The sequence below is a fragment of the Balaenoptera physalus genome, assembly GCF_965194825.1.
Source record: "Balaenoptera physalus genome assembly, chromosome: 6".
NCBI classification, from domain to species: Eukaryota; Metazoa; Chordata; class Mammalia; order Artiodactyla; family Balaenopteridae; genus Balaenoptera; species Balaenoptera physalus.
The window spans coordinates 134,275,092-134,294,270 of record NC_138885.1 but is presented as its reverse complement, the minus strand read 5'-3'; the positions used below and the strand labels follow the sequence as shown (position 1 = coordinate 134,294,270).

Sequence of the window (19,179 nt, the reverse complement as noted above, 5' to 3'; positions counted from 1 at the left end):
CGTCTCTGGCCTTGATGGCTTTAGTGTGATGGGTGTGAGAGGCCAAGGTCGCCTTGCTTTGGGCCATAAGATCTCTAGCTGGAAAGGCCTCTCATAAGCCCCATGACCACGTAAGAGGCAGCGGCCTGCGTAGATCCCCACACATTCATGGTCATCACCGAACACGTGGGCCCAACTGGGGGCGTTTCAACTCTTCTGACCGCAGGACCTCACAGGTGTCACAGAACATCCCGGGAGCTCCCTGCACCGGATGTGTCTCTCCTCACCGCTTCTTGGCTCTTGGTGCTTTGCCATGTCGGAAATAGGTTCCTAAACGTAACGAGGATCGCATTCTAATCCCTCACCACTACCTCCCAATCACAGAGACTCTTCTCCCCTCGACACCGACTTCACGCGGAAAGGGCACTCCGCTTTGTGACATCGGAGTCTAGGGATAAACGCGTCCTCTCCTGATGGGGTGGAGTTCTCCTCTGTCAGGACTGCTGATGAAATTACGTCCAGGTGCCCCTCCTCACATGGCACGGACACTGGTTCTTGTTCTACTGTGGAGAACGGGGTTGATCAACGGGGTTGATCTTCTTTGTCAAGAAGAAACCTGGTCATTAGAAACTAAAACTGTCCACAGACACAACTGTAACAGAAGGATTGAGAATTTTAAAATCACAGATGATTTTCTGCTGTTCGCACTGGATTAGAGCAGCCTCGATGGGATCGGAATCCTACTTTTACCTCCTGTCCCAGGGACACTGCTTCTGTAAACAGTGTTAGGATGCCCTGCGCCGTACAGATCTCCAGACCGTCTTCCGACTGTTAAGTGAGTCTGGGTTGCACACAGCCGTTCGGGGCTGTGCGTCCTACTCCATCTTTTAACTGTGATGTCATGGCATAATCTCTAAGTATTGACGTCAGCCCTGTTTTGTGTGTGGATGGACACTCCACGGAACCTTTGGCTGGCCACTTACTTTCTCTTCCCTTTTATCTGCCATGCGGCATAGCCCCAACATTAGTTTCGGGAAACAAATAATTAAAAATACAAGCTCTCAAGGATTTATTGAGCCTCTATTATGGTTCCTCTGAAACCCTACGGAATAGGTCATCATTCTCATTTTCATTTAACGCATCTGGAAAGGTAGAGTCTGACATTCTAGAATGAGAACGTATTCGTCTTCCTTGATTTATCCGTTCCACATGCCCAGGAGAAATCTCCGGGGAAAGTAACTGGATTCTTAGAGGCCTTCGCACGAGTTCTTTAGAAGACGCTAATGATCTCAGGAGGTGAGGGCTGTTCTGGGTCGTCTCTTCCTTGCTCCGTAGCAGGGGTGCTACTGGCATTCTGGGCAAAGCAATTCTCGCTTTTGTAGGACCGTCTGGGGCTTCAGGATCTCAGGCCCTTAGGACTAAATGATAGTCATACTCCCCCACCCTCCCGCCCCATGGTCATTTCCAAATGCTTCCTGGGCTGAAAACCACCAGAGGGTTGAGAAGGGCTGGCACAAGGACCGTGGTCATTTGCAGGCAGAATTCCACGCTCCCAAGCCCTGCAGTCGACTTCTCTTCGGTGCCTCCAGGTGACCAGTCTGTGAGCCAAGCTCAGCCTGCTCCCGGGCACTGTGTGAGATTATAGGCGTCACCTTCCCTGCCTGGGGTCTTCTCTGATCTTAAACGCAGACCTCTCCTAATTCCACTAAGATCGTGAGGATCAGTGTGAAAACACATGGGGCAGCACGTGGAGGTCCTTGAGGAGAAAGTCACAGCTAAGTCACCACGGTTATGCGTTCGTCCTCAAGGGTCATTTGCATAAGATCACGCACATTAGAGATGCTTTTCACGTGAGTCCTAAGATTGAGTGCTGTGTGCTCCAGCTAATGTTTATCTTCCGGACCCCAGGTTGATGAAATTTTGTATCAGTTACAAATGACATTTAATTATTTGAAGCTTTAGTGCTGCTGCCACTGCTATGCCCACTCTCCAGGGTCTCAAGCAATTTCTTGGAGAAATCGGGACTCTGAAGGTGGGAGAAGCTTGCTTTGTCCCGCTGGCTTGGGATGGCACGCCCTGAAGCCCAGAGACCCTGCTCCAAAGCCACGACCGGACAGGCAAGGCTGGGCCTCGGCCATGCTTGACCACCTCCTCAAAACCATGGGGCATAAACGGGTGCAATGTCCACCTTTATTAACACGAAATCAAACTGCCAGGATTTTACGGCTGAAATTACCTTTTATTTGCTCTGCCTGTCATTTAAAGGCCTCGCCATCCACCCAATGGCCCAAGAGAGAAAACTAAGTATCACCTTGGATGCTTGTCCTTCCCCAGGCCCCCAGCTGGGGTGAGCCCTGATGATGTTATGCCCCCGAGATCCCTTTGGTCCAAATGCCTCCTGAGGAAGGGCTGTGCAGCCGGCAGGACCTGGGTTGCATTCTGGTTCCTGCATTCACAGGCTGAGTTTCTCAGGCCAGTTTCCTTGTCTATTAAAGGGGGAAAGACATCGGTTTGTCCTGTGGATTCCAGGAGCCAATGGCTGTGACATGCCTGGCCTCTCAAGGCTCTGGAAGGCCCTCATATCACTGATTATCCCTGATTCCAACTCACCAATTCACCTGGACATGACGCACCTCTTTCTACCTGGCCTCACCCTCCTTTGGCCTGCCCCCGCAAGTGCAGGGGGTTTTGGCAGCAGTGCAAATCCTGCTCAGAGCTCTATGCTGGACGACCCCTCCCCCAGCTCCCCCAGCTCCCCAGCCAGATGAGGGGCAGACATGCTGGCCAGGCCCACCTTCCCCCACCATCCGGCTTCAGCCACCCTCGTGTGTTTCTGCCTCTTTGCCCAGAATGTTCCCTCTTTGTGGAATGCCCTGCCCCATCTGTTCTCCTTGGAAATTCCTTCTTTTTTAAAAAAAAATTGACACAATTCATATGCTTTTTCACATTTCCTATAATTCATGCTGTAAATGTGTATGCTTTGGTGGATTTTTAGTTTATTTACAAGATTGTAGAGCCATTGCCATCATGGAAATGTAGACAATTTTCATTATCTCCCCCCAAAAAACCTGTATCCTTTAAGCAGGCACTCCCTGGACACCACTGCCCCTCATCCCCCAGCCCCTGGCAATCACTAATCTACCTTCCATCTCCACGGATCTGCCTACTCTGGCCACTCCATATAAATGGAATAATATAATGCATGGTCTTCTGTGTCTGGCTCCTTCCACTTAGTATAATGTTTGCAAGGTTCATCCAAGTTGCAGCACGTATGGTACTTTATTGTTTTTTGTGTCTGAATAACATTCCATTGTATGGATGTACCATCTTTTGTTTACCCATTCATCATTAAATTTTTAAATTTTATTTTATTGAAGCATAGTTGGCGTATATCCATTATTTGATGGACATTCGGTTTGTTTTCACTTTTTGGCTATTATGAATAATGCTGCTATGAACACTCACGTACAAGTTTTTGCATGGACGTGTGTTTTCATTTCTCTTAGGTATATACATAGAAGAGGAATTGCTCGGTCGTACGGTAAGCCTATGTTTAACTTTTGGAGGAACTGCCAGACTGTTTTCCAAAGTGGCTGTGTCATTTAACATTCCCACCAGCAGTACATGAGGGTTCATATTTCTGTACATTCCCACCAACACCTGCCACTGACCTTCTTTTTTATTATGGCCATCTTAGTGAGTGTGTAGTAGTATCTCAGTGTGGGTTGACTTGCATTTCCCTAATCAGTAATGATGTCTGGCATCTTTTCCTGTTATTGGGTATTGGGTATTTGTATATCTTCTTTAGAGAAATGTCTATTCCAATCCTTTGCACGTTTTAAAACTGAGTTACTTGTCTTCTGTTGCTGAACTGTATACATTCTTTATACATTCTGCGTATTAGACTCTTATTCGATATATGGTTTTCAAATATTTTCACTCATTCTCTGTTTTCAATTTCTTGATATTGTCCTTTGAAGCACTAAAATGTTTAATTTTGATGAAGTCCAATTTATCTATTTTATTTCTCTATTTTCTTCTAAAAGTTTTATAGTTTCAGTTTTTACACTTAGGTCTTTGACTCATTTGGAGTTAGTTTTTGTATACGCCACGAGATGGGGTCTAAGCTTCATTCTTTTGTATGTGGATATCTAGTTGTCTCAGCGCCACCTGTTGAAAGACTATTCTCTCCCCAATGAATTGTTGAAAATCAATTAACCATAGAGGGACGAGCTTATTTCAGGACTTTCAATTCTATACCATCAATCTATATGTCTATTCTTATGTCAATATCACAGTCTTGGATTATTGTAGTTTTGTAGTAAGTTTTGAAATCAGGATATACGAGTGCTCCAACTTCGTTATTCCTTTTCAAGATTGTTTTGCTTATCTGAAGGTCTTGTGAATTTCCATATAAACTGTAGGATAAGCTTGTCCATTTATGCAAAAAAAAAATCTGTAATTCTGAAAGGGATTGTGTTGAATCTATACATCATTTGGGGAGTGCTATCTTAGCAATATTAAGTCTTCTAATCCATGAACATGGATGTCTTGCCAATTATTTAGGTCTTCCTTAATTTCTCTCAAAGATGCTTTGTAGTTTTCAGTATATAGGTTAAATTTATTCTTGAGTATATTAATATTGTAAATGGAATTGTCCATTTCTCATGTATAGAAGTACAACTGAATTTTGTATATTCCTGAGGTCCTTTATTAGCTCTAATAGTTTATTTTGAATTCCTTTAGATTTTCTATATATAAGATCACATCATCTGCAAATATAATTTCACCTTCTTCCTTTCTAATCTGAATACCTTTGGTTTCTTTCTCTTGCCTAATTCTCTGGCTCGAACTTCAATGATGAAGAAAAGTGGTGACAGTGGATGTCCTTGTCTTGTTCCTGATCTTAAGCGGGGAGCTTTCAGTACTTTACCATTAAGTTTGATGTTAGCTGTGGGTTTTTCATAGACACCCTTTATTAGGTTGAGGAAGTTTCTTTTTATTCCTGCTTTGCTGTGTGTTTGTATCATGAAGGGGTATTGAATTCTGTCAAATGTATTTTCTGCATCTCTTGAAATGAGTGTGTAGCATTTGTCCTTTATTCTATTAATGTGGTATACTACTTTGACAGATTTTTGTGTGTTGAACCAACCTTGCATTCCTGGGGAAAATGACATTTGATCACAGTATATAATCTTCTAGTAATGGGGGCAGACAAAGAGATGTTCTCTGTGGGTTGTAGCACCTTTGAGATGGCATATTGGATATAGAGTACGGTAAAGAAAGAGGACAGATACCTGGGTCTTAAGAAATGAGGAATAAAGTCCAGGGACTTGGGCTAAGACAGTGAGAGGGACTCCAGGCGGGTTGTGGGCATTTGTGTATACTGCTTGGTGTAGACCAGTGCTTCTCAAACTTTAATATGCATAAGAATCACCTAGAGAGTTAAAACACATCGTTGGGTCCCACCACAGGGATACACCTGGAATGGAGTCCAAGAACGTGCCTTGCTGATGCTGCAATAAACCACGGTACAAAGCAAAAATAAACCCGGACCACATATTCCACATCAGCAGACCCTCCCCAGCACCTGAGAGCGCACGGGCCACTTGCCTCTCTCACCGCCAGCATGCAGGACCCAGGCACAAAGCTGATTGAGTTTTCCAGATAAAGAGCCCAGGAAACTTCATAAATAGTATTTTCTTTTAGCATTAAACCTACATGATTAAGTGGGTGGACTAATGACTAGTTTCATCTTACAAATGAGAAAATGCTCTGGTTTTTAAAAATCAAAATCACAGAAGATGCTGGCTATGAAACCAGAACTAGAAATCCTCTGGTCTGGCTCCATATTTCATCACGCAGATAATAAATACGATTGTGAAGCTTTTGGAAATACAAGCTAAATGTTTTCAACAGACAGTGTTGGGTCAGGGACATGAAGAGAGGGAGGTTCAGGCAGGAGAAGGATGTGGTTCCGTGAAAAGCTGGGGCTCGAACCGTGTGACTACGTTGTCTCATCTGTATATTTAGGTCTCAGCACTGTCTTCCAGAGGAGCTCTAAGGATTAGCACTGACTGCAGAAAATTAAGACTTTAGAATCATGACTGAGTGACTTGATCAGGTTTGCTGTATGAATGCAAACTAAAATGAATGATGCTTTATTATCTTTAAGTTACCATGAATGAGGCTACTCGATTTTATAAGAGGAAAGGCATTGTAGTTATGCTATTATACATAATAAATTTACAGTAATAATATATAAACACCGACACACTAATGGCTGGTAGGAGTATGAGCTGGGGCCAAGGGGAGGAGAGGGAACGTATACTGGTAAACACAGTGGTACCTCTAGATGCCACAGCTGACCATGGGATGTGGCCATATGATGCTGAGCAGAAAGAGGACGGGAGCAGCAGAAGGACCAGGGATGAGTGTCAGGAGTCAGGTCCTGGGTTCAAGTGATCTGTCCCCTAGTCCCGGGTGAACCTAGACTAATGACTCCAGGACCCTGACCTCACAGTCCTCTCACATGGGAAACTGGGGTCATCCCATGTCGTAGGATGGCTCTGTCCTAAGAAAAAGCACCCAGTACACTGTGAACTCTGGACCCAGGTTTGTTTGCTTCTGCCTCTTCTTCATTGTTAGGAAGAAGAAAGCAGGACCCTCCTCAGAAGAGAGAAGGTTTCTGGTGCAAAATGATCAAAACACCACTGAGAGAAATGACCTTCTGGAAAATGCTCTACTTTTGGAGGAATCAAAACAGAGGCAGTTGTTTTAGAGTATTTATAGGCCCCTGTTTAGAAGGGCTCCCATGATCTAGAATTCAAGTCTAACAGTTCGCCTCCACATTACATTGCCTCATCTATGGACGCGGGCTCAGAAGTGGTCAGGGCACCTACAAGCAACTGATGCTGGCAGATGACTAGCGTTTTCAGCTACCAATGATAATAAAAATTCTTAAAAATAAAAAAATTCCTTGATTGTCTCCATGGCTACATTTCAGAGAGTAAATGAGAGGGGTTTTCAACCCAAGACAGCTCTCCGGTCGCAAAGCTGGCTACCACATTTGGTTTCCTGCAGGATCAAATAAAAGACAGGTTTGTGTGTGGCAGGAGGACGTAATAAACCAACAGCACTATTTCATCCATCTGCTTCAAAGGCAACTGGAAGGAACAGTTATGCTGCAGAACGCGGATCGCATTTTACTTCACCTTATGGAGGATCTTGTTAGATCCGCCTTTCTTATAATTAGGGCTCGTCTATCCTGAGAGCTTAATCGGAGAGCGCTGCCGATGCGCAGATTCCCTCCACGCTCCCTGCCTGCAGTTTACCAGGGGAACTGCTCTAGCTGTTGTCAACCGTAATCTACAGCTATTATTTTCGAGGCAGTGTTAATGCACGTCTCATTTGTACATTTCCCTGACTGACTTGATACTGATAGTGGAATATTTCTGATCTGGGTGCAGAGCTCGGGTAAACCCAAGCATATTTAGCAACGTGCTAATGAGGACCATCCGGTCAAGGAGGGTGGCTGAGTTACGGCTCTCGGGGTCTGATTCCAAGGCGGCCTACTCCGAGAAGTCCCTAAAATATCTTAAGTCAAATCCCAGGTCCCCGGGCAGCTGTTGGGTTTGCAGAGCCGCAGACGTGTGAACTTTCTTGGCAGTAAATGTCGCTCCTGCATGCGGATGGCGTGCCTGCAAACCCAGGGCTCCTCGGAGCCTGCCACTGTCCCCGCTCACTCAGGACACTGTCCCCGCCTGGACCCGAGGCCGGGAGGGTGGGCCCCGCTCCGGCGGCTGGGGCCAGGGCATGCCCGCTGACAGGCGCACCACGATGACAGAAATGCACTCTGAGTTGCAATTAGTGGCACTGTCATTTTCGGGGGCTCCTGCCAATTAATTAAGCCTGTCAAACAGAAAAACCACAGCGCTCACATGATAATTTATATTGGAAGAGACGAGCCTCATGGAGCACAGCGGCTCCCTCTGCAAACAGAATTCTCCCTCCGAGCATGGAAATACGTAAGAGAAAATAAATAAAATAAAACAACAACAACAACACAAAAGGGTGGATGGAGGGGAGGTGGAGATGGGGTCCTGCACGAGGAAGAAGAAAGTGAGGCCGTCCTTGTTATAATTGTTAACTCTGATCGCCAGAGTCGAAGACAGGCTGATTAAAACTCCAAACGAGCCCCCAGCTCCCTGAACCCTCTGCGTCCGTCCGGGATGATAGAATCAGGAGTTTATTCATACCATTAAGCCCCAGAGAACTTAATTGAAAGAAGAGCACAGCCCGGACCTTGACAAGCGGGAGGTCACAGTAATTGCTGCCGGACATATTTAACATTAAGATAATCAGGCCATTAATTACCCTTTGGATCATTAAATCAGCCAGTTGCAAAATGAAATTTCTGCCTCTATTACTCACTTGAGAGACCACAGGGGTGGCCTTTAATTTATCAGTGAGCTTGAGATACAAAGGCTGGGGCTGGGGGAGGGCAGGCGGGGAGGGGGCCGAGCGGTGGCAGTGGCAGCGGCGGCAGGGCATCAATCCGCCATGCTCGGTGATCCTGGCAAATTAACTAGGTAAGATAACCTCCGCTTCCAAAGGCAGAAGCTGGGGGTATGTAAATAGATGAGGGCAGACAGGGAGATCAGAGTCTGCACACCACTTAGCAGGATAATAAAGGAAATCATCCTTGATTATCAGTGCTAATTTGGACACTGCCGGTAGCTTGTTATGCGTGTTCTGAGTAGCATTTAATTAATTCAATTGCTTGTTAATGAGGGAAGTGACATGTGGGGAGCAGATGCCACCCAACTGCAGATGGGTTCTGGTCATCACTGCAAAGTCCTTTTTTTTTTTTTTTTTCCCCCATTTCTCCCCCTGCCCATTTTTCTTTTTTTTAAGGAAAGAAAATAGGAGAAGGTGTCAAGCATAGAGGAACACTCCAAAGGGACAAAACACTGACCTCAGCAGGGCCAAGAACTGTTGAAAAATAATAAGATGAGACAATCCTGGGACCGCGTGGGTCCTTATGTTCCCTGAGGCCACATTTGGATCAGTGCATCTTTATGCCAGAAATTTGAGCCTGAGATTACTATATTGTGATCTTATGATCAAACCTAACGAGACAGAGACGTGGCCAAGTGGTGCTGCTTTTAATATCTCAGAGTTAGCGGTGGGGATCCAATTATTTTCAGTTTGGATACATTTCCCCTTTATCAATATCTCCATGTGCATAAATAAGATGAAAGTGGCGTTCGGAAATCAAAAGGACACGGAACTCGGATCACCGGGCAGACTCGCTCCGCCTGGAAGCGAGCAGCCGGTCTCTCCCACGCAGATTTCTGACGTCCGGCCCCCAATCTTCCTCCTGAAGTGACATCTTTTTAGAGGTTAAACACAAGAGGGGAGTTTAGGGGCGCAGGTGAACTGACAAACAACGAAACCTGGAGAAAGGATGCTAAGAGAGGGAAGGGAACATATGCTAAATCAGCAAACTCGGCCCCTTCCATGTGGGATCAAAGAGGTGACGGGTGATTTCAGTTGGGCCTAGAGCTTCTCCCAGGGGCTCCTTCATGGAATTGAGGACACAGCTCTCTACTTCCAGGTTCCTTTGATTTCCTAGACCAAATCGGCAGGCCCCAAACCACCTTGTAAACAGGATACCTGCCCTGAAATGCAAAGAGCAACTGGTCCCTGGTCCCTCCCGGGCCAAAGCCCTCGACTCGGAGACACAAAGATGGAAGATGAAGACAGAAAGCCGCACAGCCCAGTTGAGCTCGGCTTCTGCCAGGAGGAATGCGGCTCCAGAGAGCTCCGATCGGTTCTGGTGGGAAATTATTTTCCCTGCAGTCAATCGAGAAAGCTTCTAAGTGAAAGGGGGATGAGAATCAAGAAGAAGAACCTGCCTTAAGTGATGCAGACCGGCCCCGAAAACGACAGTGCGTGGCCGAGCGTGAAAGGATGCACAGAGAGGTTTGTTGAGATGGCTTCACCGTGTGCTGGGAATTTCACTCACAAACACATGAGGAGTTCTGAGGCCCTGAGGATGCAACACCCCCCCCCGACACGTGTATTCCAAGCTGACCAGTTTCCTCTTTCTATCATTCACCCATTCGTTCACGCAATCCGGAAATATGCACGTGACTGTTTTAACATCTCTACCTCTGAGCTGTGTCCTGACACTGGAACCAGAGCCCTGCCTGGTGGCTCCAGGCCCCGCGTCCAACCCCACAGGACAACGTACTCTAAGATGCAACACACCAACTCACATGCAGACCGTCCTGCCGACAGCAAACTGCCCCCCTTAAGCCCCTAACACCTAGTTCATTCTGTTACCACTTCTCCCCTACTTCAGCAGCCCCATTTACAATCAATATTTTAAGTGTGTGCTTAAATGGTATCAATAGCAATTAGAGGGGAATTCTGATTCCACCCCAGAGGTAGTTAATTGTTATAGCATCGATCTTCTCTACCTGCTTCTTTCTCCAAATTAAACCTCCATTACAGAGGGGGACGAAGGGCATCCTCTCCCCTCCTGAGACAATAAATTTAATATCGAATGCACTGGAAAAAAAATGGCAGTTGTTGCAGAATCCATCCAAAAAGATTTTTTTTTTCTTCCTGGGAGTAATTAAAAGATGCTTTTCTTGACTAATGATTCCCCGGTTTAGGAATGGGAAGTCAATACTGCTTTGCCGCCGTCAGCTTCGATTGATCTCAAAGCTGTTCAAGTTTGAACGGCAGTTCTCAGGGCAGCTGAGAATCGCTGGAACCAATTACGTGCCGTCCAAAGCTGCCCTAATCAGGGGTGAAGGCGCAGCAAGCAGTAGGGCAGACGGCTGGTCAGAGGAGCCTGCCTGGGTGACACCAACGCGAGGTGGTTTTGGTTGTTTTTTTGGAGAAGGATCTGTCGTGTTCTACTTCCCCACGCTCCTGAGTGTGTGTGTGTGTGTGTGTGTGTGTGTCTGTGCGCTGGGAGAGGTATGGCACATTTCTAATTATATTCCACTGTCAGAATGAATCTTCTGAACAAGACAGAATGGATGGAGCTTCTCGGGAAAACAGCTGGGCCCTTTTTCAAAGAATTAGACTGGATATATTGCACTTGGCTTTTCCTCAGATAGAGATAAAATTTTATTAAAATATTTCTTTTTAGTATTACCTGAGGGCCACATTAGAGAACCGTCCAGCTCTCTGTGCTAGTGATCACAGGTCCTGCAGAGGGAGCGAGGCGGGGTGGGTGGGAGGGCGTGTCTTTCCTTGTCTTGGAGAGGCAGGAACCAGACCAGATATCCATTCTCACACCGCAGACTGAATTCCATGTGGACATCCAGCCCAAACTTTGGGATTTTAATTCTGTTTGAGGAAACCGCAGGAGGTCGTGAAGGAGGTGGAGATCTGGATTGTTGTTTTACAGTTACACTGAGTGGTCTTCGAGTGTATCTGAGACTTTGACCATGTTCCACCAGGACCACAGCCTTCCAACGACCTCCTTGCCTGTCTCCATCCTTTCCTAGGATGCCGCTGGCTGCCTCTAGTCCTCGGAACAGGTGGGACATATAGGAACACAGAAAGAGATCCAACAACCCACCCTCTGCCCAACCCCGAGAGTCGCTGTTAAAACACCAGCCCGGCTCACCAGGCCTTTGCTCTGTTGTGGCCTTGCCCTTCCCCACTCCTCACTGTGCTCAAGGGTCCAGCTCCCCATGGGCCCTGAGGCTTCCACGTTCCTGTTTGGGTGTAGTTCCCTCCCATCCTCCAGCACACACACTCCCCGCGCCCCCAGGCCTGGAGATCACAGCACAGTTTAAAGTCAGCTCAGATGACATTTCTCCTGGACCTCCTGGAGCACCGCAAATCCCTCCAGTCTATGAACGCCACCGAGTCCTGGCATCCTCGGCTGGCCCTGAGAACATTCACCAGTCACTGCAGACTTACGGTCATCACCTAGCCATCACTTCTTTTCTATGAGGAAGCACTCAATGAATATTTGCTGAATTTAATTAAAAATAAAACTCCCTGGGAGAATTACTAAAGCACAAAGGTCTATTCAATTCTCAAACATGTTTATCTTCTTAGAGATGGACAGAACTTAGAAACCCCAAAGTTACCGCTGGAAATACGACGTAACCACATCACCTCACTGCAGAGATTTCACAGCAGTGACTCCACTTGTGAGAAAGACTCAAATGTCTCTAAAGTGTAAAGATACGACGTGTATAATACTACACAGAACAGGAAGTTACATACTCAAGAGCTTAATTCAAATGTACAAGTTAGAAGGATAAAATACCTTTACATACACCGTCTTCACTTATGAAGATGAAATTATTATATAGTATTTCCCAGTTAATAAATTAACCTATGTCTTTGTAATCATTCTAAATGGTTTCTAATTGTGATAGATGGAAAAACAACCAAACTTTTCTAATTCATGTATTAAAAAGAGTATATATGCTCCTTTTACACGCAAACAGTAAAATGTATAAAGTTAATTTTTTCCCAACTTATTTTAATGTTTTCTGCATTCACACATTAAACTCAATCCGATTTCCAATCATTTTTCTTTTTCAGATCTAAATACCCTCCAAGGAAACTATATGTATGAAAAAATAGACATTAAAACATGAATTAATCTTTTAAGAATGCTCCTAGTGGACAACCCTGTGGATTTCTATATTAGTGTTAAATCAAAATTAAAAAACTGTAGAAGTGTATCATTTCTTCAGTCTGTAAGACAGTTGCCCGCGTGTATATTACACAGCATAACTTATATATAAAGAGCTCATAGCACCAACCTGCTCGATTTTAAACAGATGTACTTTGTGCACATTTCTTGCCCACCCCCCGTCCCCTCCCCACAGAGCACCTAATAGGAAGGGCAGGGTTAATGACACCAGCTTCATTCTCTCAAGTGAACCGAAGGGGGCACCACAAATTCATTTTTTAGTGTTGATGAAATGAAGCCCACTGATTTTCCATGTTATTAGCGGTAGAAACCAACTTCTTACCCCTCGCATGTGGCCCGACCACAGACGGACACCTGGGTCTCCTTGTTGTCTGATCACCAGCAAAACAGATCCGTGCTGATGCTGGGAGACCTCTTCTCCCCCTTCACCTCTGCACACACCTGAGAACTGAAGGCTGAGCCCACCACCCCGTGCCCCTGCTTCAGATGCTGGGATGCCCCCCACCTCCCCGAACAGCCGTGGAGACAGGACGGTCCATCCTGCCTCTGTGAAAGAGGCTTTCTCAGAAAACGTGCCATTTTACCACCTCTTAGGTACATTAAATATGCATGTGTACTAAAAAAATGGCTTATAATTGCTGTAAATGAAAAATGAGACACGGAATGGCCTCAAAATAAATGCGTTTTTTACACTGGGTAACAATTAACATTAATGAGAAGCCACCATAAGTTACGCCATACTTGGTTGATTAAATGTGTTAGAAATATATTTTAGAAAATAAAATACATTTGGTTACTATAAACTCACTTAGTGGGGGTCGGGGGGGAGAGGGGAACCAATGGAGTAGATGCTTATCAAAGACATAAGAATAACAAAATTAAAGAATCCAAAATTCATAATTAGTGCTAACAGCCTAGCTTATGCCTATTAGAAGTGTATTAATTAAAGTGATATATTCATAAGGTTAGAAGCTTAATACATTTCTAAGAGAGGGAGAGGAATCCCCAAAGTGTAAAAACAAGCTTAAAAAATTAAGGAGTTTGAATTATCCATGTCTGCGGAGGAGCAATTTTTAATACAGATGTTTCTGTCTGGGGCAATCAGCTTCCCACCGGTTGCTGGGGCAGTTCCAGTGGTGGGTGTCATTAAGGTCATTTCTGGTTGTTGAACTGCCTGCAGAATGCCCCATAACCACACGCCGTCCCGTGTCCCTACCTCGTGGAGTCCAGCGAGGGCTTCGTCCGCCCCTGGGTGCTCTCCTCCCAGATGCTGTTGGCCAGCTCATTCCCAATGGACGACATCACCTTGATAAGCTCAATGGGCCAGTCATCAAGGTCCAGAGATCGGACTCGAGAAAGGTGGGTGCCGAGATTCCGGTGGATCCCTGAGCACTCAATGCATATGAGGGCTCCCAAGTTCAAACTGGCCCAGTTGGGATCTGTGGGAAGAGGAAAAGGGCGCCATATGCAATGAGACCGTCATCACTCACCCCAACCGTCCTTAGGTCTCAGGAACAAAACGGCCAATCAGACTTCCCATGCAACAGTCCCTCCCTAGAATCACATGGCTTGAAAATGCTCCCTGGCCGGTACTTGGAACCGTCTTAGGCATCTCAAAAGATCTGATATGTTGGCAGCAACTTTCAAACAACTGGCTTTAACCAAAGCCTTGGAAACAACTGAAAGCATTGGTCTGGAGAGAAAGATGCGCTTTTGGATACTTCCACAGAGGCACTCCCCTTGAGCAGGCAGACACACATGGAAACAAAATCAGGCATGACTTGGCGCCTACTGTGGATGGCAGCTGATAGTGGGAAAGAGAAGGTGTGCTGAGGGACAGCTGGGTCATTCCCAAAGCTACCAGGTCCCATGTGACCACCTCTGCAACCACGGGCACATCAGAGTTTTTAGTGACATGATGCGCACGTTTGCAAATTTCAAAGATGAAAGAAAGGCACACTACAATGAAAAAGTGTGATTTTCAGTGATCTTATTTAAGGGCAACCACCAAAGCAACTCCCATTTCTCCATCCTTCACTGCTGGCAAGATGGCGGACATGGTCCTTTGGTTAGGTTACTACCCAGGATGATCGACCCTCATTCTCGGAATAAATGGTAATGGGCTTTGGGCTGTGACACTGCACCAAGGGCACTGAATGAGTCCAGAGAACAGCACTGGGACCCCTGAGTGGGATCAGTCCCTGTGTGAAACTGGTTGACATAGTCAGAAGACAAGATTCGGACCCAGGGCTGGCTTCATGCTAGAATCACCAGCTGAATTGCAAAGACGGGGCTGACCTTGACAGTCAATGGCTTTCACCACCGACAGAAGCAAATAAGGCTTACATCATCCAAGAATAATCAATATTTACTCCAGGTACACTTGAGGAGTCAACAGAAAACCAGGTAGCTGACATCATATTTATTTGGAATCACTCTGGAAATGGCAAATGACCAGGAGTGGCCTTATGCTCATTCAGCAGAAATCAGCCAGTCATTTACTTAATATCTAATACAAAGGCAGGAAGGTGGTGATAGAGACCATGGTGGGGGGCACACAAGAAGAGGGGTCTGTGACCTCAGAGACTGTCTGGTTGGGAAGAGGAAACAGATGCCCCTAATAATAATAATAATAATACATAAAAAACAAAACACCTTTGCCAATGTGTCATCTCTCATGTCCTTGACCTCAGCCCCTTGACCTTCCCCTTGTCCTCTGAGAAAACACAGCAGGGCAGCCAAGGGCTTAGTTTGAATCCTGCTACACGACTGGCTCTTATGATGACCTGGAATATATAACTTGACCCTTCAGACTCTTCATGTCACCCTATAAGTGGGACACACTGTAGCAACAACTATTACAGTCACAAGAATGGAAAGAGACGGTGCATGGTGGGACTGGACACAGACTTGGCAGACAATGTGTTTAAGGAATGGGAGTTTAAGACCTCTTTTCTCTCCATATTTGTCACACTTTGTCCCTGGATTCCTACTCAGGTGGCCTCACTCTAAACAAACTGGCCCCGGAGCCTCCCCCAACCTCCCTCTTCCACCTGCCCTCCTCCCCTGGGCACTCGCCCGCCCAACCTGGCTCTCAGAATGTTCTCTTGACCTCCAACTGGCCACACACCATGAAGCTCATGAGCCACGGAATCTTCCCGTTAAAACAATCTTGTAGATGATAGTGGAAACCATTGCAGACGTTTCTCCTAATGGAGGTTCCGATATGTCTCCGATTTTGTGCTTTTAAAGAACTTACTTTAAAACTTCCTGATAAAAACACACTTCAAATAACGACTTCTCTCTTCTACCTTCATGTCATGACACATACAGAAAGTAACATTTAAAAATTCAAACAAAAGAAGATGCTTTAAAGAAGTCCCTCAAGGGCTTCCCTGGTGGCGTAATGGTTAAGAATCCGCCTGCCAATGCAGGGGACACAGGTTCCATCCCTGGTCTGGGAAGATCCCACATGCCGCGGAGCAACTAAGCCCGTGTGCCACAACTACTGAAGACTGTGCTCTAGAGCCCAAGAGCCACAACTACTGAAGCCCATGCGCCTAGAGCCAGTGCTCCGCAACAAGAGAAGCCACCGCAATGAGAAGCCTGCACACCGCAACGAAGAGTAGCCCCCGCTCGCTGCAACCAGAGAAAGCCTGTGCGCAATGAAGACCCAACACAGTCAACAATAAATAAATAAATTTAAAAAAAAAAGAAAAAAGTCCCTCAAGATACCTGAAGAGGAGACCCCTTCTTTCACCCGGAGGCCGCAGACGTGGCCTTGCTGTCCTGCCCTCACCTGCCCTGCCAACCAGTGGTCTCTCCCAGGTGGCTCTGCCCTTTTATCTGTGACAATCCTGAGTTCTTCCTGCTAGGTCACACAAATCCTACCTGGCCACCTTCCTACCTGAGCAGCAGATGCTCTTTTCCTGAACAAACCAGAGCCGTTCAGCCGTGCATCCTGCTGCTTCCCTGACTCACAGTGACTCCCTCCCCACCTGCTCCAATCCTGCCCATTTCCTGCACAAGGTCTGCTCTGAGTTGCTGGGTGCCGCCAACGGCCTTTCTCCGTGGCCCCGGGCTTTGTGGCCACTGGGTCCAGGCCTCGCCCACTGGGCTTCAGGCTCAGGACGCCAGGGCCACCTCACACCCTAGCCTGGCGCTGGCACCTTTCATTTTGTTTCAACTGGACTCAACAACAGCAAAAATATATGATTGGAAAAACTTTACTGAATGGGCCCAGCACTGTGTCAGGGCTGGAAGGTGAAGAATGAGAAGTAAGTCCTTCACTTCAAGGATATGAACTACAAAAGGACTTTCTCAAGGGGAACGTGGCATCATTCCCTGGACAGCGGAAAGCATGGAGGAAAACCGGGTTGCTCCAAGGCACGAAGCGTAATTATGAAGCCTGTCAGTTCAATCAAACGCTTTTAGTGTGTAGTGAATTCAAGATAAAATAAAAAGATACCATTTGATAGCAAAATCTAGAACATATGATTTTGAAATAAAGAAAACAAACCCCAGAAATCTCTGGGCAGGATTTAACCAACTGTACTCTTATTTTTACGGAAAAAGCAAACACACATATGATCGTCGATCAAGCCAAAGGTTGATTTCTGGATGTGGCACAGGATCTGGGCAGGTGCCCTAATCCCTAGCATCTGTGGTGTGACTGTGGCTCATGGGGATGCCTGAGGCATAAGCAAGACTTGTGATGAACCAGAATGGAAAAGAATACGAAGAAGAATATACACGGGTCTAGCTGAATCACTTTTCTGTACGGCAGAAGTGCACACAACATTGTAAATCAACTACACTTTAATAAAATTAAAAAAAAAATCAAACAAACAAACAAAAAAGAATTACAGTGCCATCAGAGAGGCCTTTGTGTGAAGGGCACTGTGTTAGAATGAAGTCCAAACAAAAATATTTCAATTCCTTAACAGCCATTAAATCATGTGATAAACCTTCCACGCCCGATGACAGACGTGGGTTTGCTGCAATGCGCGCTGTGTCAGACCCCCCCATCCCCCTCTGCCGAGGGCCAAGCCCCGCCCCCCCCCCGCCCCGTTCCCGGCTCACACTTACTTTGGGTCTCGCAGTCCACACAGTGGGAGTTCCCTCGGATGTTCCGTATCGACTGCAAGGCCATGGCCTCACTCTGGCTGGTCAGTCGGGACTGGCATACAGGGAGACATACAAATGTGAGATATGAGACCTCCGAGAAACAGGTATATATCTGCTAATAACGCCTGGGAAACACCAAACAGATCGTGAGCGAATATAACACGAGGGCAGTTTCAACAAGGGACTCCGCTTTAGATGTCTTTAGGATGGAGCCTAGCAGGTGGAGAACGGATCGGCACCACCTGTTAAGACGCGTCAGATGAGAGACTCGTGCCCTAAGCCACATCTCGTGATTCCTCGTCAGGAGACCACACGTGCGTGTGGCTGGGGGTGTTTATGCTGCAACGTACACTTACTTGTCTTCTCTAAGCAAGTTAGAAGAACACAAAGCGGGGAAAAGAGGAACATAAAAATTATAAACTATCATGGCTAAGTTTTATTAACATTGTGGTATCTATTCTTCTAGCCTTTTTAAAAAAAGCACATGTATACAGATAGATATGCTTAAAAAAAAAAGCCAGCATGGTATACATTGCTTTGGAATCTGCCTTTTTAGCCTAATGACATAGTGTCATCTCTCAATGCCATCACGTAGTCCCTGGCACATTATTTTATTTAATTTTATTTATTTCTGATGTGATAGATATTCAGAAGTTTTGTTTTTCTATGTGTTTAAATTTGATTTTGGAAGGTAGCTATTACCTATGTTACTGATTTTCAGTCTTTCAGCACCACGACTCCTTAGGAAAAGGGTCAGAGCAACTCTGGCATCATTTTAAATGGCTGCATAATATTCCACTTATGATGACTTAGTTACAAAGTTTTCTTTGATGGACATTTAGACTGTTTCCGACTTTTGTCTGCTATCAACAGTACTGTGAATATGCTTATTGCTAACTCTTTGCACAAATTCGTGATTATTGACTAGGGATGAATTCTTCAAAATAGGAGCGCCAGGTAAAAGGATGTACGTGGTCTTAAGGCTTATGATGCATACATTTCATGTAATGGCTAAAGCCCAATAAATCCCAGAGGGCACTTAGAATAAGCTTGATTTTTGTGTAAAAGTTATTCACGAATGGAACCATCTTATGTCAAATTCTTTGCTGTGAAACAATTGCTTACTACTTAATCATAAACTATAATTTATTAATTGCTACTGATTAGCATAATGCATCACTGGGGTTTTATTCCCTTTGGTTAGATGCCCAGGTATTCAAAGTGTGTTTAACAATTTCTATTGGCACCTGGAGTGTGTGTGTGTGTGTGTGTGTGTGTGTGCACATACAGAGATGTGTCCGTCTGCCTCTGTCTACCTCTATAATCTCTAGGGCATATGTATGTATACGTATGTCTACTGTTGCTACCAA

The 19,179-nt window shown here is 45.7% G+C and overlaps 1 protein-coding gene across 10 annotated transcripts in view; it reads right to left on the bottom strand.

The window, feature by feature from the left end:
* Nucleotides 1–19,179, bottom strand: part of AGAP1 (ArfGAP with GTPase domain, ankyrin repeat and PH domain 1) — a 550,747-nt gene that overhangs the window by 55,714 nt on the left and 475,854 nt on the right. For all 10 annotated transcript variants that reach the window (XM_082466340.1, XM_082466341.1, XM_082466330.1 and 7 more), the window contains 2 exons: nt 17,771–17,861; nt 13,899–14,121 (listed from right to left, as the gene is read on the bottom strand). In XM_082466340.1, coding sequence (XP_082322466.1) covers nt 13,899–14,121; nt 17,771–17,861 — 314 coding nt within the window. The remainder of the gene's footprint in view (nt 1–13,898; nt 14,122–17,770; nt 17,862–19,179) is intronic.